General features: G+C 44.5%; 1 protein-coding gene across 3 annotated transcripts in view; it reads right to left on the bottom strand.

Moving 5' to 3' along the window:
• LOC119656545 (autism susceptibility gene 2 protein homolog) overlaps positions 1 to 21,574 on the bottom strand; it is an 855,308-nt gene that overhangs the window by 6,635 nt on the left and 827,099 nt on the right. Inside the window, exons 7-13 of one of the 3 annotated variants that reach the window (XM_038062905.1) lie at positions 6,071 to 7,557; positions 5,764 to 5,976; positions 5,472 to 5,695; positions 5,049 to 5,407; positions 4,433 to 4,474; positions 3,284 to 3,584; positions 3,080 to 3,203 (exon numbers count right to left, since the gene is read on the bottom strand). In XM_038062905.1, coding sequence (XP_037918833.1) covers positions 3,080 to 3,203; positions 3,284 to 3,584; positions 4,433 to 4,474; positions 5,049 to 5,407; positions 5,472 to 5,695; positions 5,764 to 5,976; positions 6,071 to 7,557 — 2,750 coding nt within the window. The remainder of the gene's footprint in view (positions 1 to 3,079; positions 3,204 to 3,283; positions 3,585 to 4,432; positions 4,475 to 5,048; positions 5,408 to 5,471; positions 5,696 to 5,763; positions 5,977 to 6,070; positions 7,558 to 21,574) is intronic. The other 2 variants (XM_038062906.1, XM_038062907.1) reach the window with 2 other exon arrangements.

Here is a 21,574-nt window from a genome sequence, read left to right as displayed (position 1 = left end):
CCTGCCTGGCTAGTTCATCGGAGTGCTCATTTTCCTCCATGTTCTTATGCCCGACGAACCAGGGGAAAATAACTTTGAGCGTGTCAACTTTTCAGCGAGCCTCTGCACTACACCAGCAGCCTGGAGGATGCCGCGACTGAATACAAGGTGTCAATGGCGGCTTAGTTATCGGGCAGAGTGACTGTGTTACGTTATGTGACAATGGACGAAACATGGCTCCATTATTTCATACCAGAATCAAAACGATCGCCATCTGAGTGGATTGGACGTGGTGAACCGACTGAGGTGAAGTGAGGCTAAGGAATCAGTATTTTGGGGTGCATTTGGTATAATATTCATCGATTGTCTTCAGAGGGGAAAAACATCAACAGCGACTATTACATAGCGTTATTGGAGAACTTGAAGGATGAAATCGTGGAAAACGGAGCCATTTGAAGGAAAAGAAAGTGCTGTTTCATCAAGGCAACGCATTGTGTCACAGATCAATGAAAACGATAGCAAAATTGCAGGAATTGGATTTCGAATTTATTTATTTATTTAATTAACGGACAACAAACAGAAAGAATTCCAATTAATTATTGTCTTCAGGAGGAGAAGAAAGCAAAAAAATCTTATCCTACGTTTAAAACTACTTAAAGTAGGGAAGTTAAAAGGACCAAGCTGTTTTGCATTATAATTTCGGCAAAGCCTGGGAATCGGGGAATGAAAATAGACTTCGAGCTCCGCGAAAGGCACGTTGAAAATATCTGCGTTACGTGTGTGACGGCAGGTGATCTCGTCAGCGGCGGAGCAGTCCATCAGGCCCGAGGAAAGTTTAAAGAATGTGCATAGATCCAGATAGGATTTACGCTGTTGTAGGAAGGGAAGGTTTAGAAAGCGGAGGCGGGAGGGGTAATCCACACGAGGGAAGCTTTTCTTAAAGAAGAGAGAACGGGTGAATTTACGTTGCACATTTTCAAGGGCAAGACAATCACAGTTACGAGTGGGTGAACAGATCACGGAGCAATACTCGGGTGTATTCCTCACAAGGGAATTGAAGAGAGCTAAGGAGGGTTGAATGGAGTCAAAATCAGAGGAGGAGCGAAGAATAAAGCCTGACAATTTTGCTGCTCGATTGATGACATCGAGGCAATGGGTGTCAAAGCGGAGCTTATTGTCGAAAGTGACTCCGAGGTCTTGAGTGGAATTTAAGCCAGATAAGGAATGTCCGTTAAGCGCGTAGGAGAAAGAAGTGAGTGAGGATTTTAGGGAGTAGCACATAGAGTGACACTTTCTGACGTTTAGCGCTAAACCATTAGTCGAGCACCAACGAACCAGAGTGTCCAGGTTATTCTGAAGGGAAACACAGTCCATAGGCGACGATATAGCAGAAAACAACTTAAGGTCGTCTGCATAGAGCAAACAGGGACAAGTAAGGAGGGGAGGAAGGTCGTTAATAAAAAATAAAAATAGCAAAGGACCCAGAATAGACCCCTGTGGGACGCCAGAAGAGGAGGAGAAGGAGCGGGAAGTACAGCCGTCAAAAGAGACGCGGCAGAATCGGTTGGAAAGGTAAGAGGCAAGCCATAAAATAAGTGGTATGGGAACGTTTAGGGACGAGAGTTTGGATAGAAGTATCTTGTGATTTACAGTGTCGAAGGCTTTCGCGAAGACAGTGTAAATGGTATGCACTTCTTGCCGTGAATTTAGACATTTGGCGACAAAGTTGGTAAAGTCAAGCAGGTTGGAGGCAGTGGACCTACGTTTAACGAAGCCGTGTTGTTCTTTCACTATGTGTTGGCCAAAGTGGGCGGACAACCAGTCGCTGACGTATCTTTCCAGGATTTTGGAACAGGAGGAGAGGAGGGAAATGGGACGGTAATTCTCGGCAAGCGAACGATCGCCACTTTTGTGAATGGGGATAATGAGAGCCTCTTTCCACAAACTGGGAAAATGATTCTCTTCAAGGCTTTTGTTGAAAATAAGAGAGAGAGGAAGGGAGATGGACTTACCAGTTTTGATCAAAAAGAGGTTTGGAAGACCATCGTAGCCAGGTCTGACCTTGGCATCAAGTTCGCCAATGAGGTATTCGACAAGGATAGGAGTAAGAAGGGGAATGGTAGGCGATGCGGGGCAGGCTACATCTACTATCGGGAGGGATTCGGAAGAAGGAGGAGGAACATAGACTGACGAAAAGTAGCGGCAGAGTAAATCACAAGATCGTTGGGGGGAGTTAGCAGAGAAGCCAGAGAGTTTAATGGACGGAGGGGATAACTGGGCGGGGCAGCGGGAGTTGCGAACGTGGGACCAGAAAGGTTTCAGATTTCCGCGCTTTAGTGGGTCTTGCACGCTGGACAAATATTCGTGTCTGGACTTACGTATTAAAGATTTGACCGAGGAACGAAGGGATTTGAAAAAAACTAAGTCAGCAACGTTTCTAGAGGACAAGAACTTCTTTCTCGCAGTCTGTTTTTGACGTAGTTTTTTGTGAATTTCAGTGGTGAACCAGACGGGGTAAGAGCGTAAGCACTTAGGAGAGGAGGGAACGTAACAAGGAAGAAGATCAGATAAAATGGTATAGAAAGTGTTGAGTGCTTGATCACATGTAAATGGAGAGAGCATGGGGACCCAGTTGATTGACGCCAGGGCTGAGTTCAGACCTTCGAAGTTCGCCTTACGAAAGTTGAACTTGGTAGGCTTGCGAGCGACAGGAGAGTGGAGTCGGGATATCTGAACATCGAACTCGAGAGCAGGATGATGGGCGTCCCACATACACTGTATTCTCCAGATCTGGCCCCCAGCTCCTTTTTCCTGATCTCAGACCTCAAGAGAATGCTCACCGAAAAGAAATTTAGCGCCGATGAAGAGGTAATTCGCCGAAACTAAGGCCTAGTTTGAGGGTAAAGACAAATTGTACTATAAAAATGGTATTAATAAATTGTATGACTGCTGTAATCGTTGTATCGCCCCCAAAGGCAATAGTCAAATCAAATTTTATCATTTTCTATGTTAGACTACGAATTTTTCAGCCCACCTGGTATGGACGAGAAACTGAGTAAAGTTGCCACGAAATATAGTATGGTAAATAGTGTTTTCTTACCTTCGCCATGGATCATGTAACGATGCACCAATCTGTAAGTCTCGCGAAAATGGCGAGAGTCCTGGAAATGGTGATGTACCAAATGGTGGAGCACCATATCGTCCAAACGGTGACACTGCACTCCCTACAATATTCAAAAAAATAAACCGGATTAAAAAAATTTCTTTAATTTCAAATCCTAACTTAAGAAATGATTTTTCTTACCTAAATGACTAGTTGGTCCGGCCAAAAAACTTGCTGGCAGTGGAGCAGTATCGAATGGTGTTCGACCAGGTATTCCCACTGGATAACCAGCCGGGGGTAATTCATGAGGTCGGGATAAACTCGCTGCAGCAGCGGCTGCTGCCGATTGAGGAAACATATGGGATGGCGGTCGTAGCATGTCCGTAACGGACGCTTTAACACCCAATGATGGTGTTGCAGTCTTTTCTGGATTCAGTTTGGCTTGATGGTAGTAGATCTCCCACGCAATACGTACGTGCATAGCATTCCATCGGCCGGTTTTCTATTTTGGAAGAAATGGTGATTTATAATTTGCTTTTTTGGTTTTTAATTTCTTAAGTATTCACAAAAAAATACAAGCGCATAGTGGGTTATATACAAAACCATCGTTATTGGAGTCGAAACATTTTTTCTGGTGCTGTTACTACCATTTCTTCTAGATTTCCATAGGACTCAAATATCTGAAACTAGATCCCTCACTGAGGTACCAAGAGTAGTTCACCGAGGTCTTCCAGAGGCTATTCACTACGGCCTTCAGGACGGCTCTCTGATTTTTTCGCTCTCGACTCCACCTAACGATGATTTTGAGTCCTAAGATTGGACTTAGTGGGGTAACCTCTATAAGTGGCTTGTACTTTTTAGGTATTGCCTATATTTTTACAGCTAGTGACCTTCTCTTAATAACTAAAAATGCATTGATATGTTTATATGAAAGTGTCACACTCAAGACATGTAGCAACTACAGAAATAAAAAACCGCATGCCAACTGAACAGTATTGCATCAGGAGGGTTAGTTGCGCATGATACCTGTGTTAGCAGCTAAGCGGATTTTTAATGCAGTAGCGAATTAATTGAACTTGAGAAGACAGGATGAGAGGCTGATAATGAAAATGAGTTATTCCAATTTTGCTACGACCCCCATGTACTCTGCCAGTTTAGGTAAAATATGGACCTTTCCCGAATCTTTTCTTTTCCGATCTAGTTTTATACGATATCTTCAGAGCATATGGGGTAGAAACAAAATTCTAATAACGCAATTGAGATAAATTCGAAGAGTGCAGATTTCACCAATTTTGACAAAGATACAACTAAACAAAAGGGAACTGAACAAAAAACTAAACTGAAACCTACCATTTGCTTAGGCTTAGTGGGATCAACGACAGAAGGTGGCTGCTGCGAAATGAAACGAAACAATGTATGTAATAATAGCGATGAAATGGTTAAAGATTTTTTGATGATCTATGAAATCAGCAAAAGGGCTCCTCCTGTGAAGAGGGACCCTTTTGCCAGCTTTTAATGTTAGCGTCGACTATAATTAAATGAATTTGAAGATGAGAGATTGGAAGCAATGTAAAGGCAATGAATGAGGGTATTTGGTGTATAATTTCCAATTCGTATCTTATTTCATCCCCGTTTTGTCCGTTCTTAATAATTACATGAAAGCGTTCGTTCTAGAGTCAAACCGGATGAAGATTGTACAGATTAATCTTTGCTGTTACGTTACTTCAAACATATCGAAATCTTACAGACTTTGCGAATTGTAATTCTGGTTTTAACGCAGGGGGTCCTGGTTCTGATTCTGATTCTAAGTATAAAGAACGGAAATGAATGCCCAAATACATGCAAGCTATAATAAAAACAAGATTGTTTCCATAATAGAAGACAACAAATTCATCTATTTACAGCATACAACGGCTTATTCTAAGGGACAGAGGCTCCGATGTCTCCTTCGTATAACTGCACTCACCTTTGGCGCGAAGGATGGTAGATGGTTAGGAGGCACAAACGGTGTTGGACCCCCAAGTCCAGGATGCAGCAAACTTGGCGAGTAGCCCGGATAAGCAGGCATTCCCAGACCCGTCCGATAGAATGGCGAATCGACAGCACCCATTTTCGGAATATCCTTATACAATGGTGGGGGAAATAATGGGGCCGGAGCAGGTGGCGCTGCCGGCAATATTGGTTGATGTTGATGTAAGTGCGTGTGTTGATGTTGATGATGATGCAGTTCTTGGCGAAGATATGTAGGTGGCGGAACTGGACCCAATCCGGTTCGATCGAGAAACCTACTGTCCAGCTCGCGACGTAGTAAGTCTGCTTGATCGGCTGAAAAATCCAAGGTATATTATTATCTCTATTCAATGCAAGCAAGTTAAATATATTCAGTTACTTTTACTGGACTGAAATAACGATTCAGCCGAAAATGGATGCGGAGCAGCCGAGGATGAGCTTACGGCCGGAGGAGGAAGCGGTGCAGCGAATAAGGGTTGTTGAAAAGTGGGATGTGTTGATGCACTTGAATGTAGAGGTGACACGGAAACGGGCACAGCTGGCGGTGGAGTTGGCCGGGTTACCGTATTTGTTATCGCTGGCGATAGTTGCGTTGTAGTTGTGCTGCAAGGATGGAAAATCCTAAATTATAGAAGCATTTTATATGGGTCGTGTTGACACTTTCGACTTACCTTGACCACGCTGAGCTTTTTGGATAAGCAAGACTAGAAGACGATGTTGCACCGGCAACTGATGAAGGTGGCAGTGGCACTGGGGACGACGTGGCCCCAACTGAACTACTGCTATATGGCAGCGAGGGCGATGGACCTGTTGGTGCACTACTGTACGGCACACCACCAGCGCTGGGAGTTGTTGAAGAACGCGACAAACTGCTTACATTACTACTGTAAGTAACAAAACTAATAAGGACCAGGAGGACAGTATTTAAACTTGCTTAACACAACAATGTATGTGCCAGCAATTGGGTATAATCCTTACCTATAGCTATCCCTTTCCCGATTTGGGCTATGTCCTCTCGGTGAATGGGCTCGCGGAATCACAGATGAGTTTGTTACCATCGAATGCTGCGAATGCGGCGGCAACTGTGGTTGCTGTTGATCCCTGAGACCTGAAGGCGGCACTGTCGGCGGTGGACCACTACTGTTACTACTGTTACATAAACTACTACTACTAGTACCCGTGGCGCCCAGCAAGTGCGGCGAAGATCTATGTGGCGCATGCTGCGGCTGATGTAGATGAGGTGCAGATTGCGCCTGCTGTGATGAATGTTGAGACTGTTGTTGCGACGATGTCGACTGTGTTACACCAACAGATTGTGATTGGCCAGATTGCTGGAGCGGACCCTGTTGAGAAGTAGGTGGCGGTGCGGGTGCGGGCGGTAGCCCATTGCTTCCTAATATCGTAGGTGGTTGGCTTCCAGCTGCACTTGACGGGGTTAAAGGTCGTACAGGCTTTGACACCAGCGGTGATTCTCGGTTTGTTCTTGAATCAACCGCCCGTGGAGACGCAGTCGGAGAGGTCACAGCTGGAGGTAAGTAGGGGCTGTGATTATGATGTAAAGCGCTGTACGGCGTATACATGTAATTGTATGGTGTCCGATATGGTGATGGCGGAATGCTTCCATTTGTTGCGTGATTGGGGGCGTTACTGCTTCCATTTAAAGAGGGTGCAGTTGCGGATAGAACCGCACTCGTTGCAACGGCCGGACTATTCGTTCGACCGCCTCCTGCTGCTGTCGCTGCGCTATCTAATCCGGGGTGATGGGAGACTGGCGGAGGTGCAGCAGGTGCCGTAGCCGGAGGGGGCTGAGGCACTGGTACTGACAGCGATGCCGGTAGTTGTACTAAACTGCTATTACTTAAACTATTACTATTACTATTTCCATTGCTTGCAGGCATTGGCTGCGGTTGCTGTGGTTGGGGCTGCTGCTGGGAAGGTGGTACCTGCGATTGCGGTTGTTGCACTTGCGATTGTTGCGCTGTTTGCGGTTGCTGAAGCTGTGCGTGATGTGAATGATGTGGTGGACCAGGCGGATGTTGTGGTGATGCTGGCGATATCCTTGAACTGGAAATCGGATGTGACGTTGTTATCGATGGTGGTATTGACGAAGCGAAACCATTTGCTAATGTCGTCAACGGTGGCCCTACTAAATTTCCTATCGACACTGGTGATTGTTGCGGATGAGATGGGGGCTGTTGTTGCACCTGTGACTGTGAATGATGCTGTGGTGGCTGTTGAGATGAAGGCTGTTGTGGATGCTGCACCTGTGGCTGTTGCGGTTGTTTGCCAGGCGATTGTGCTTGCGCAGACTGTGATTTTATTGATGGCAATGGTGATGTACTTGTGCAGTTGGGTGGAATTTTAGCAGCTGTTGGCATTGGCTTAACCAAATTCGACTGTGACTGCGATGCAGCTTGTTGATTGGATATAGGCGTTAGATGTGTACTTATAGGACCATTTGAGACCTAAAAAAGAAAAATGATATGCAGTTATTTAATGTGGTAAGGATTTTAATTGTATTTTATATGCAGATGATGTTTTCCTAGTAATAAAGCTACCCTCGAACAATTTGTTCAAAAGTGGAATGACCACCTCATGTCATATGGTTGCAGACTGAATAACAGAATAAAACAGAGTTTTTACGGCCGACCCTAATGAAATAGGTACTATCACTGTCAGGGGCAGTGACTTGCCCAGAATTGAGCGATTTAAATATCTCGGATCAATGCTCCGAAATCCAAAATTTACCGGAACGCCGTCCGCTCTGTCAGCTTCTATGGTTCTGAGTGTTGACAGACTATAAAACACAATGGACGATGCCTCTTAGTAATGGAGATAAAGTTTTTGCGTTGAATCAATGGTGTGTGATGTATGATCACATCAGAGAGACATTTTCGATGGTATGGACTTGCATTTCGCGTTGTCGAAAACACACTTTCAGAAATTAGTCAATGGGAAACGACCAAAAGGTCGGCCGAAACCACATCTATGGTTCTGAGTGTTGGTCGACTATAAAAGACATGAACGACGCCTCGTGGTAATGGACTTGGGGCGTAAAACGCCTTGGTTCCATCTGAAATGAGGATATTCGCAATCGATATGGGGTTGCACATATCGTGGAAAAATTGCGGAAGAGAGAGACAAAGACTAAAGGAAAAGAAGAAGAAGAAAACTGCGTTTCGTCAGAAAAGATGATTTTTCCGAGTGAAATCGTTGCGCATTTCGGTTGAATCAGTGATGTGTGATGTATGATCAAATCAGAGAGGCATGTTCGATGATATGGACATGCAATTCGCGTTGTCGAAAACACATTTGCAGAAGTTAGTCAATGGGAAACGACCAAAAGGTCGGCCGAAACCACATCTATGGTTCTGAGTGTTGACCGACTATAAAACACATTGAACGACGCCTCGCTTTTGAATGAGTCAAAGGCTGAAGAAGAAGATGAAAGTAGAAAATTCAAAACTCAATGAAAGAATTTCACAAACATTTTTCCTAATCTTCATTCAACATGTGGATAAATTTGTAGTTTCTATTTGCATAAAAGATAATAAATCTTTCATAGTGCGCGCTTGAGTGTAATGAAGGTCATTAAAAAGAGCTCTCACTGTGAAAGAATGGCGTGCAAAAGCCAATTATTATTGCCTAATCACATCAGTATAAATTCATTAACTACATTATTTGAGGCTTTTACATTCCTCTATTGGCTTAATGCACGCGAAAGAGGAGAGTTATGCCTCATAACCTTGATTAACTACAGGAGTGGTGACAATAACAACCGCGAAAACGAGAAAACTGCCACCTAAAGGTAAATGGATAATATTTCGGGCAAATGAAGTCCTGTACGAACACTCGAGAATTGTCGCAATAACTTTTAGCATCATAATTTGCTCGCTCAGAGGGGGAAGGACCTTTTTAGGTGGATTCCTTTCGTGGTTAGAATGCGTGATAGTTATGGGTAGCAGTAATCAGAATTTCTATTAAATGCTATTTATATTCTTTTTCCATTGTAAGGATTAAATGGAGCGAACATAAGTACGTAGGTTTTGTAGCTGGATCTCAGCAGGGGAGTGGAGCTCACATTTTGACATCACCACCTCCTGTTTGCTTTCTATAATCTTTTCGTCGTAATGATGGATTTCAGTTTATCATGCAATCCTTGGCCGGTTCGCGAGGGAACTTCAGCCTCAGCACAACGACCTCACTTGTATGCATTGCCATGTTAAGGGGATATAAGGTTATGCTTTCAATCTGAGTAAATTATTTAGGACTTTTAGGGCTCTGGTATTTTGGAGTTAGCTCCATGTCAAAGTTGCTACACTTGCTTTAATTTGAAGCGAGCAAAGAGCCGAGAGAACGGTGGTAACACAGTTCTTTGTTAATACTTCTTCCTTGCGGGGAGATCGTATCTACTCCCCGTACTTTTGCTTCATAAAGCTGCACGCCAAAATGGAAATCATCTCTCTTTGAAATGTCCACCACCATCCTATTCAACACTTTTATGACCGCAGTTTTACGGTTGGACTGCGTGTTAAATGCGACACGCCACACTTAATAGAGTCCACGATATGGATGGGACTCCGAAGTCTCGAATTCAACCGAGGACGCCTGCAAAGTCTCAACGCATAAAAGCGCGAATTTGTTGCGGTTAATGGTCTGTAAATCTGAATAAATTCTCTATTATAACGTGGCTGTGTAGTTCATTTATTGCGAACATTGTTGCTATACCGGCCGTTGATATATTATCGTTCATCTATATAATTCCATGGCTGTTAATGCTCTTGTTGCGAGATGTTCTGCTCAAGAGGTGGAATAGTGCCAAGGAGTCGCTAATTGAAATGATCTACCGTCAACCGCCAATTAAATGTGGCCGTTAGGAGTCGTGGTATTATGGGAATTGAATGGAACATGGGGTGGAGTCACGGTCGAAATGGGATCACGGTGCGGAGTTTTCACTTTCTTTTGGCCAACTGAATTATTTACGGACAATAATTTAACGGAAAATCAAGGAGAATAAACGAACATATCCGGGAAAATAATGAATGAGTTTTGATTTCAATCCGCATGTCGGGGTATGGGTATTTACAAGGTGTACCGAGATTAATTCGTTGACTAGGTTCATAGTTTATATTCGAAAGGGGTTCACATCCAGGGCCGAAGGGAGAAAATCCGAGCCCGGGGTGAAAATTATGCGAAAAAATGGGGCCTGAGCTGAAAATTATGTGGCTCCCTATTATCCTTTTTATTCTTCTCCTACACCTTTCAAGGATCAGGCGGGAGAAAGGGAAGCCAGAGATGTGAAAGGAAATGACTTGATGCCGGTTCGAGTGATCGAATCTATGCAAACCGGACACCGCAAACCAATCAAGGTGCTAAGTGGAAAACAGACGAATGCTCTGCGGGATGAGATGAGATTTTTCATGGATGAGGACATAGGAACTGCGGCTTTTTTCAGAGAAATCAAACACGAGGGGATCGAGTCTCTGCCGGTACGGTGTGGCGGAAACCCCGTCACACGCGAACTGCCGCATAAGCATCTAACTGTTTTCTATACCACAACAGACTAAGTTTATGTCGAAAAACATAAAGATTGGTCAAATCAACCTGCAGCATGCCAAAGCTCCCTACTACCTATTGGCAATGAGAATGACAAAGCTACAGGATTTCCCCTACATCTTTCTGGTGCAAGAGCCGTGGGTTAGATTTAACAGAATCTGTGGCATTGGACCAGTCGAGGGGGCTAGGATCTTCTACGACGAAATGTCCATAAGATCGAGAGCTTGCGTCCTGATGTCAAGACGGCTAGAAGCAACCATGCTGAAACAGTACTGTTCCCAAGACTTAGCTATGGTCATCATACAATTCCAGATAAATGGCGAGAGGAAAAACATCACAGTTGCCTCCGCTTATTTTTACCCTATGATTCTTTGTATCCTCCACCGCCGCAAGAGCTTAGGGATCTGGTGGCGTATGCAGGATCAACTGGTCTCGAACTCCTAATAGGTTGCGATGCGAATGCTCAACATATTTGTTGGGGCAGTAGCAAACTCAATCTAAGAGGAGAGAAGCTATTTGATTTCTTCACTTCAGCTGGTCTTATGACTGCGAATGTAGGGTGGGCCCCTACGTTCGTGGGACCGAGAAGAAGCGAAGTAACTGACCTAACTATCTATACCTCAAAAGTGTTAGAGTTCATTACACACTGGCGAGCGCTAGACGAGATCTCCCTCGCTTAGAAAACCCGACGGTACTTTCACGAGCTCCAGACTGGATTCAGTACAGACCCTCCTGGAAGTACGTCACCCGGGAGAACGGGTGAGAGAAGTGGCAGGGGGAGAGTTGACGGTTTTTGTAACCCCTTCAACACGCAAGTGCTGCAAGGGGAACTGCAACACTGTGAAAGTGGTTGTTACCAATGAAAAAGTGAGAGCCTCCTTACTGTCCTTTGAACATTTCAAAGCACCCGGCATGGATGGCATCTATCCAGCAATGTGAGTATGCAGCATTTTTCGAGGATGTCTTTCTCTGGGCGACGTGCCTTCCTCTTGGCAAATGGTTAAGGTAGTCTTCATACCGAAACCTGAGAAAGATGACTATTCTAATGCAAAGAACTTCAGACAGATCAGCTTGACTTCATTCTTGCTCAAAGGTTTGGAGAGACTGGCAGAGCGTCACCATCGCGGAAACGCGCTTAGGTCGCACCCACTTAATGAAAACCAACATGCTTACCAGCGTGGAAAGTCCTGTGAGTCCGACCGTCATTCTTTGGTTTCAAAGATAGAGCATGCAACTCTGAATGGTGAGTTCGCGATGGAGGTGTTCGTGGACATTGCAGGGACTTTTGACTGTGCGCCTTTTCAAAAACTTTGTGATGCCGCCAGAGAGCATGGTGTTGATGATACTTCAATTAAGTGGATTCATGCTATGCTAATCCAGAGATTGCTGTGCGCTGAGGTGAGTGAGTGTCAATCGCTATCTGACTGCAGAAACAACGAAGAGCTACCCCCAAGGAAGTGTGCTTTCGCCACTTCTGTGGAGTATGCTGATCGATTCACTACTATGCGAACTGCAAAATTTACCTATACACGCTCGAGCTTATGCTGATGACGTGGCTGTGGTTGATGTTGATCGAGATCTTGGAACGGTGTGTAGAAATATACAACGGACCGTTGATTTGATAAGACAGTTGGTGCCTCAGACATGGTCTTTCAGTTAATCCAAATAAAACCACAATGGTATTATTCAGAAAAAGGAGAAAACTGGATGGACTTTGCCTCCTTGAGATGAGAGGTACTACCCTTCAACTCTCCGAAGAAGTGAAATATCTGGAAGCCACTCTAGATAAAAAAAGCACTGGAATGGGAGCAGCTCATAGACTAATTCGATTAGATCTGTGGGGAAACAACGGATGTGGGGGGCGCAGAGCATTGGAAGAGTTACTGGGAGGACTGAATCCAGTTCTTACAATGCCTTCCGATTCTCATGTCCCCATACATCTGTTTGGTAGAAGAGTTACCCTGAAGCGTAGAGAGAACTGGGAAGTCCCAGTGGAATGCGTGGCGGAATATACGGAAATCTTCTACACCGATGGTTCTGGAGCAGGACCCTACCTCTCGAATAAAAACGAGAAGTATACTTTTCCTTTGGAACAATATGCAACGGTTTTTCAAGCCGAAGTTTATGCGATCGTAAGGGCGATAAACTGGGTGATTGACGAGCGTTTAAAGGGCAGGCGCATCGCAATCTGCAGTGATTGCCAAGCTGCATTGAGGGCGTTGAGTAGTCCTTTGAGCACCTCGAAAATCATTCAGGAATGCAGAAACCGTTTGAACTCTATCTCTAGATTCAATACGGCGGAACTACTCTGGGTACCTGGTTACTGTGGCGGGAAGGTTACTGTGGAGGGAAATGAAATCTCGGATGCTTTAGCGAAAGTGGTGTCAAGCTCCCCTATGTCTGGACCGGAACCAGCAATTGGAGTATCAGTAGCATTGGCTAAGTCTGTTTTCAAAAACTGGCAATAAGCTTCCCACAATGACAGGTGGCAGAGCCTAAATGCTGCTCGACACACCAAACTTTTCCTGCCAGAACCGAATATGGGTACCGTAAAATTTATCCTGTCGAAAAGCAAGAGGATTTGCAGGTGTATTGCGGGCATTCTGAAAGGCCATAATACACTAGCTGGGCATATGTTCAGAATAGGAATTACTCAAGATGATACGTGTCCCTCCTGTAATGAGGAAGCGGAATTCATGGAACATTTCCTATGTGAATGCCCCGCCTTTGGACGCATCAAGCATTAGATCTTTGGTGCCGATGTTCTCCAATTGCGACGGGTGGCATCACGTCCACTAACGGAAATCCTGCGATACGTTAACGAATCCGGAATATTCCTTTTAGATGGGGGTGGCGAGTACAATGGACCAACACGGCCTGAGTGCTCAGAAGCCCCCACCACATACATACACACATCCCTTTTTATGGTTGAAATTTCTATTCTAAGCCCCCGTAGAATCCCTCCTTTCCACCCCCCTCTCGTCGAGCCTGTTGATTGGTAAGAGGTCTCAGAGCCATGAAACTTTTTTTGCCAAATGGATTGCCATAATCATTGGGAACTATGTCTTCCAGAAAAAGTAGGCATTGACTTCAATGTCCTGCTAAGCGACCTGGTATCTCTATTCCGATTTTCCGATGATTGCTCCTGCATCAGCGCAACCAAGTAACTATCACAGATGCCATCGTCCATTCCTACGACCAAGACTCTGTACGCATCCCTCAAATAGACATTACTAGATTGTGCTATAGAACTAGAAGGGATCGTTTGACCAGAAGTTAATGGTGCAGTAAATCTATTTAAGTGACCGGCACAAAAACTCCTAGAGATTTATAGTTTTCGATTTGCACGTATTCCAATCGGAACGCAAGACAGGCCTGTCCAAGCCGTATGAATATTGCTTTGCTTACTGCTATCTGAAACTCTGCATTGTGTATCTACGATACGAAACTTTGTTGGTTTTATATCACTCCCAAGTATCTATCCGGCCATATAATTGCAAGCAAAAACCAAACAGACGATAAGCTGTAAACGGTCGACCGATTCCCCGGAGGTGAAATCGAGTCAACAGTCAATGGTATTGGGGCCTGAGAGGTGCCCGGGATAGACTAGAGGAATTACTGTGTTTATGAAACACACTCCACTCTAGTCTACGCCACTTTGTTTCATATAAGACACCCATCCAGCAGATATCTTAAGATAAACATCTTACAATCCACTTTATATAAAAACGTTCGCAACGCGAAACCTATTACTCAGTTATTAGTGCCAAGTCAAGTGTTATTATAAAGCGGCTAAGTACTTCAATTAGACGCCTGATTTATGAACAAACAAGTCATACGAAAAGAGAGAGATCGCGTTGAATTTAATGACTAGGCCACTCGATGACAATCAGCGAGGCAAGATTGCGCTTAATAAGATCGTTCGTGACGAGAATGCTGTGTGGGAACACCAAGCCTCTGCTCGTTGTTCATGGAAACTATTAATTTGCTTATGCAGAAAAAAAAACAGATTTTGTGAAAGTAAAATTGATTTATCTCTTTGCATTCCTTTTTTGCACGAATCTACAATTGGAACAAAACATGAAAGCAAATATTTGAGTATAAAACGTTTGGTATAGTCAATTATAAGTGAATCTCCGATTGGGATCAGCTTTCGACAAGGTGGAAGTGAAAATTGTTTAAAACAAGAGAAATATGCAAGAAAAATAACCTGAGGCTGCAGACAAACTTAATTGCCTCCAAAATGACAAGACTAATCTTCAAGCAATGTTAGTAATAATGACAGATATTGCACCAAACTTTCCACTTTTGCAGCCTGGACTTAATTCTCCGTTGGCAGAAAAAATCGACTCCCACAATAACTCTAAGCTATCTAAGCATATTTCCAAAATATGCAAAAATAACATTAATTTTATTTTTCCTAAATTTTGAAATATTTTTCTATTCGAGCGTTGTCCCCCGGACTGACACTATTTGTTTGAAAAATGTCACTGTATTAGAAAGGACATAATATATTTTTCTTCTTTTTCTTCAAACCTGGTCCCGTTCACGAGCGGGTTCGAAAAGACATAGTATGTCAAGCATATGTGTCAAGTTTGAGGACGCCACATTGTTTAGTATTTGTTTGGCAGCCATCAATAGTGAACGTTTTCTGTCAATTTATACAAATGGAGAAAATTGGTCATCGTTATGTGATACAATACTTTTATTTGAAAGGCTTCAGCGCAACCAGCATAAAAGCTGAACTAGATCCAAATCTGGGTGAGTCTGGTCCTTTGTGTACAACAATAAAGTATAGGGTAGAACAGTCTAAATGAGGCCGTACGAGCTGCCAAGAAGAGTCTCGCTCGCACTGGTCGACCAAATGAGGTAACGACTCCAGAAATGATGAAAAAAATCCACAAAGCGGATGATGGTCAACTGAAAGTCCGCGAGTTAGCAGACTTAGTAGACTTTTCAAAAAGTGCGGCGTATCGCAGAAAATTTAGACGTGAAAAGACTTTGGCAGGATGGGTGCCGCGTTTGCTCACACTCGAGCAAAAAGAGATGTTTCAATTGAGTATTTAGCGAAGTTTCACAGGAACAAAGCAGAATTTTTGGGCCATTTCATAACCATTGGATGAATCATGGCAGTACCACTACGCCCACGAAACAAAAGTAAAGTCAAAACAATGGACTTAAAAGGGAGACCCGGCTTCAAAAAAGTCTCAAACTTGAAAAAATGGCTCAAATTTTCCAACGATGACACGATATCACGGCAGTTAATGGCTATTTTGACGAGCTGGGAAAAGTGTATAGAGCTGAAACTGATTACTTTGAAAAATAAATATGTTTTCTTTGTTAGGCCAAGTACTTTTGGGATAACCTTTGTATATAGGTACCGCCATATTAAGGGTATGCTATGTGTTATTCTTAAGTCGCATATATTCTCACTGTGACTGTGTATCACTCCAATGAGCCCCGTCACCCGTATATACTGTACCAGCCTTTTTATGAAGTTTTCGTGCACTGCTGAAAGCATTCTATGATAATAGCAATTTCAGCAATATTGGAATCTTTAAATTTGAGGTATCCCCACAGGAAAAACTCGCAAGGAGCCAAATCAGGAGAGCACGATGGCCAGTTAAAATCTCCTCTTAAAGAGATAAGGCATCCGGGGAACCATGGTCTCAAAAAGACAATGACAATCCTTGCTGTATGGGCTGTGTCCCCATCCTGCTAAAATCAGAAGGCTCCCAGTTCAAACCCATTCGATTCAGGCAAGAAAAAATCCTGGATCATGTTACGAGCTGAATTCACCGACACGGCACGGGTAGGTTATCTTCTTCAAAAAATAAGGGCTGTTGATCCCACTTCTTGAAATCATACTGTAATCTTGTGGGAGGGCAGTACGCTTTATTTATTGACACTGAAGTGGGAATTTGCTTCATTCGGAAAGAAAGTTACGACCTCCTGCGGGAGCACAGCGGGCATGTTTTCAGCTAGTTGTGTGTGAGCAAAGATATTGATGCAAGTGGACGAGGGCATGGTTTTAAAATTATTGCTAAATGAATGGAAAGACTCGATAGCAAAGGACACGCTTTGTACATGGACAGCTTTTTAGTTTCGTCACACTTACGGAATAGCGGCTTGATCAAAAGATATATTGTACCGGGACGCTTAGGGCGAATAGGAAACGATATCCTCAAGAAGTAGCAATGAAAAAGTTACCAAAGGGTAGAAACGGTTTGCATGTATACGAATAAAGGAATCTGTTGCTGCAAATGGGGAGACAAAAGAGACATTTTGACCATCTCTCTCAACTCCCCTCCCTGCCTACGTTCTTACCCAACTTGGTTCACAACGGAACTTCATATTAACATTCGCTTGAAACATACAGTGAGGAAGAAGTTTCGGGCTTCTAAAAATGACGTCGACCTTGCTCACTTTAAAGCTATACGATCTACTGTGAAGTCAATGGTCAGAAAAGCACGTAAAAGGTACCTATTGAGCGTCGAAGCCGCCCTTGCCCGCGGTAACTTAAAACCCTTTTGGTCTCACGCTCGCAACTCTCGTAATCCAATTCAATCTGTCCTTTCTTCTATCAGCTTCGCTGACTCCACTGCCAACTCCCCACAACAATCCTGCGACCTTCTCTGCACCTACTTCTCTTCAGTGTTTTCTCCCTGGAGCCCTTCACCCTCTACACCTTTCATAACCACAGACTCCTCCGAATCACTAGCCATTCCTCTCCTTACGCCTTCCTTGGTTGAGTTCCTCATTGGTAACCTTGACCCCAATGTCGGACCTGGCCCCGATGGGCTTCCTAATCTCTTCCTCCTTAACTGTAGAAAACACATTTCCCTCCCCCTGTGTATAATCTACAACAAAAGTCTAGACGAATGCTACTTTCCCCGTCTCTGGAAAGAGGTCCTTATCATTCCTATCCTCAAGAGCGGAGACCCTTTCCTTGCTGTGAACTACCGCCCCATTTCCCTTCTCTCCTCTTGCTCCAAAATCCTAGAAAGATACGTCAACGACTGGTTGACCGCGCTTTTCGGTCACCTCATTGTCAAAGAGCAGCATGGTTTCGTGAAACATAGATCAACGGCTTCAAATCTTCTGGTCTTTACCAACTTTGTTGCTAAACGCTTGAATTCACGACAGGAGGTACATGCTGTTTATACTGATTTCTCCAAAGTCTTTGACACCGTTGACCATAACATTCTCCTCTCTAAACTTTCTTCGCTAGACTTCCCTCCCTCAGTCATCTCCTGGCTTTCCTCCTATCTCTCATACCATTCCTGCAAAGTTTCTTTTCATGGTCACTCATCTCGTTCCTTCTCTCTTTCCTCTGGTGTTCCCCAAGGCTCTACACTTGGACCCCTACTCTTCCTGTTTTTTATCAATGACCTCGCCTCCGTCCTCACCTGTCCGTATTTGCTTTACGCAGACGACCTTAAATTGTTTGCCTCTGTTCTCTCTTACAATCCAACCTTGATAATTTAGCCCGTTGGTGTTCGGTCAACAAGCTAACACTGAATGTCAACAAATGCCACTGGATGCGCTATTCCCTGAAACCCTCCCCATCATCCTTTTCCTATTCTCTCAGTGGTCAACCCCTTTCACTACTGACCTCCTTCAAAGACCTGGATGTAATATTCGACGATAAACTTCGTTTCAATTCCCACTTCGTTGACATCATCAATAGAGCTTCCAAAATGTCTGGTTTTATCCTACGTTCCTCGTCCGACTTTACCTCAATCCAGTCCTCTTTAACACTCTTCAATTCCCTTGTCAAAAACATCCTTGAATATTGCTGTGTAGTCTGGTCCCCCTACCGCATCCGTGACGGCCGCGCTCTTGAAGCTGTACAACGCAAATTCACCCGGACCCTCTTTTACAAAAAGAACCTTCCACGGGTTGATTATCCGTCACGACTCCGCACCCTCAATCTCCCCTCCCTACAGCAACGCCGTATCTTCCTTGATATGTGTACCCTTTTCAAACTCTGCAATGGTCTGATGGACTGCTCCGCCAACTCGGATATTACTCTCCGTATCGCCTCGTCTCATAACACACGTAATGCGGACATTTGTACGCTGAGCTCGAGATTTACTTTCACTCTCCGATCCCGAGGTTTTGCCGGTCCTAGAACGCCCTACAGCTTGGTTCCTTTGACTCTATTTCCCTCTCTAGCTTTAAGCGCAAAATATGCCATTTACTTGCTCCTCCCTCTGAGGACAATATGTAATAAGAAATTTGCTGTCTGTGTATTGTCCTCATTAAATAAATAAATAAATAAATCTCTAACGAATGAGTAATAAAAGAGGCCAAGAAAAGGAAAAACCCAAGACCGGAACAATTGAATATAACAAGAACATGACGGTTGTTGACCGACAAACATTGAGATATCACAGAACTTGGCATCCATATTCTTTTACAACAAACACAGTGAATAAAAAAAAATAATTTGTATGATTTCCATATTGAAATAGTTTCAAGCTTATTGCCACAGAGGTCAGAACAAACGCGATCAACTAGTGAATCCACTTATTTTCCAGATTTTCTACTCAGAGGCCCAAACAACAGCATGCAACCCAAACGCTGCAAATTTTTTTAGAGAGGTAGCGCGCCTTAAACTAGAGCAAACACCTGAGTTAGTACAACTAAAAGGACAGACAATTAATTCAAGCTAACTCAGGAGACGCGCAGGTTCGACTACTGCTGAAGGTCTACGGAACCTTAGGCGGCTGCCTGCTCTACAAAGGTTACTCGGTGAGAACGCTGGAAAAATAAGCCGTGGGGGGATGGGTGAAATACCTGCACAGATCTCCAAAAGGACGAAACGCCCTTCCGCAAAGAAACCGAAGCAGGCAATGAAAAAAGCCCAAACTGTCAAAGAAAAAGCGGTAGCTGCGATGCCTGCAAAGGTTGTCTCCAAGAAGAAGGAGAAGAGGAAGATTCAGCCAATGACGATCATTTGTCATTTCCTAAAAGGGGGAAGCAACTTATGCCGACATCCTTAAGCAAGTTAAGTTGGACCCAGAACTTAGGGATCTAGGGAACAGCGTCTACCGAATTAGGTGGTCACAGGAAGGAGACCTCATGCTGGAACTAAAGAAGTCTAACGACAAAACAGCGGAAAAATTCCTCGGTCAGGTGGAAAAATTCTTTGGCCAGCAGGCTGATGTAAGGGCCAGACGGCAGGAAGTAACTATCGAGTGCAAGGATATCGATGAGGTTACCACAAGGGAGGATGTCTGCGCAGCACTGGAAAAGGTGTTCGAGCTTCCGGGACTACAGGAGTCGGCAGTCAAATCGATGTGAAAGGCTTATGGAGGGACGCAGACTGCAGTTTTCAGCCTGCCAACAGAGACAGCGTTTGAAATATTAGCGGGGGCAAGGTGAATATAGGTTGGGTCAACTGTCGGCTCAGACAGCGAGTGGAAATGAAAATGACAGATTTAAGCGGTGCCGAAAATGCGGAAGAGAGGGACATACCGCCAAGGAGTGTACAACTGACCCGAAATGCATGCTGTGCGAAGGAGAGGAGGACATCGACAACCGACATATTACAGACAGTAGCAGATACCCAATGTCCAGGAGAGCGCTAAAAACAAGGCCCAAATGAGATTGATTTAAACCAATCTCAACAATTGTAAGGTGGCGCAAAATCTCTTCTCACAGACCATCCGAGAGGAGGGAATTGACGTTGCCATTATATGCATGCGAACCTTATCGCAACTACGGTGGTGGTCCCTGGGCCAGCGTCCAGACCGGTAAAGTAGCGATATGGGCGTGCGGCGGGCAGGTCATTCCAGAAGTTATGCAATTTCCGGAAGCTGGTTTCGTGAGAGCAAAGTTGGGCATAATTTATATCTACAGATACTCCTAGCGCAAGACGTGCGAGTTGCGAGATGCTGCATCATTTGGTGCTAGACGCAAGGAGTCATACCCCGAAAATCATAGCGGGTGACTTCAATACTGGGCATGTGAGTGGGGTAGCCGAAAGGCAAACGAGATGTATCTTGCTCGAGGCATTCGAGTTGGATGTTGTACTTACCAAAGCTGGGAACTCATTTGCGTTCAGAGGAAGAGAGCACCGCATTGATGAGGGGAACAACCTGGTATGTTACTGAGTATTACACTTACAGCGACCACCAGGCGATCTTTATTAAAGTCGCTGGTGGGCCAAGTGGCGAGTTGAATGCTCGCAAAAAGCGAGTAGTGATGCCAGGCTGGATGACGAGGGCGATCGAGCAGGATATGTTCTCTGAAGTTCTGGCGAGTCATCACGACCTGGTATCGAGGATCACGCGATGGGTGACCGAAGCATGCGATGCTACTATACCCCGGAGGCGAGAGTTTGCAAGCAAACAGCCAGACTATTGATGGAATAGCCAAATCGTGGAGTTAAGATCGGCAAAAGAGATTGCTTTAGGCGACTGTGTGGAATGCCAACATAAATATGGTTTATGAACTGTCCACGGCTTCTACGAAAAATTTTAACCACGCTCTTTCCTCACCATATGAGGAGCAGGTATCAGATGGAAGCCCAATTCGAGCTGGATGCAATACCTCGCGTTACAGAGGAGGAACTTCGGGAGGTCTGCGGAAGGATCGGCTTCGAGTTTGGATGGCATCCCTAATAAAGCGCTGAAGCTGGCGGTGGGGTCCAGACTTGATTGGTTCATGAATACCTTCGAGGCGTGCATGGCGGATGATGCATTTCCTCCATAACGCAAAAGGCAAAAAAACTGGTGCTGTTGTCTAAACCCGGCAAGCCACCGGGGGACCCAGCATCCTATCGGCATATTTGTTCGTTGGACACTATGAGGAAGATGTTTGAACGCATCATCTACAATAGATTGCCCTCAATCGTGGAAGACGGGAATGGTCTTGCGGATGAACAGCATAGGTTCCGCAAAGCTTGCTACTGTTGGC

The sequence above is a fragment of the Hermetia illucens genome, chromosome 5, assembly GCF_905115235.1.
Source record: "Hermetia illucens chromosome 5, iHerIll2.2.curated.20191125, whole genome shotgun sequence".
NCBI classification, from domain to species: domain Eukaryota; kingdom Metazoa; phylum Arthropoda; class Insecta; order Diptera; family Stratiomyidae; genus Hermetia; species Hermetia illucens.
This window is presented reverse-complemented; position numbering and strand designations above follow the sequence as displayed.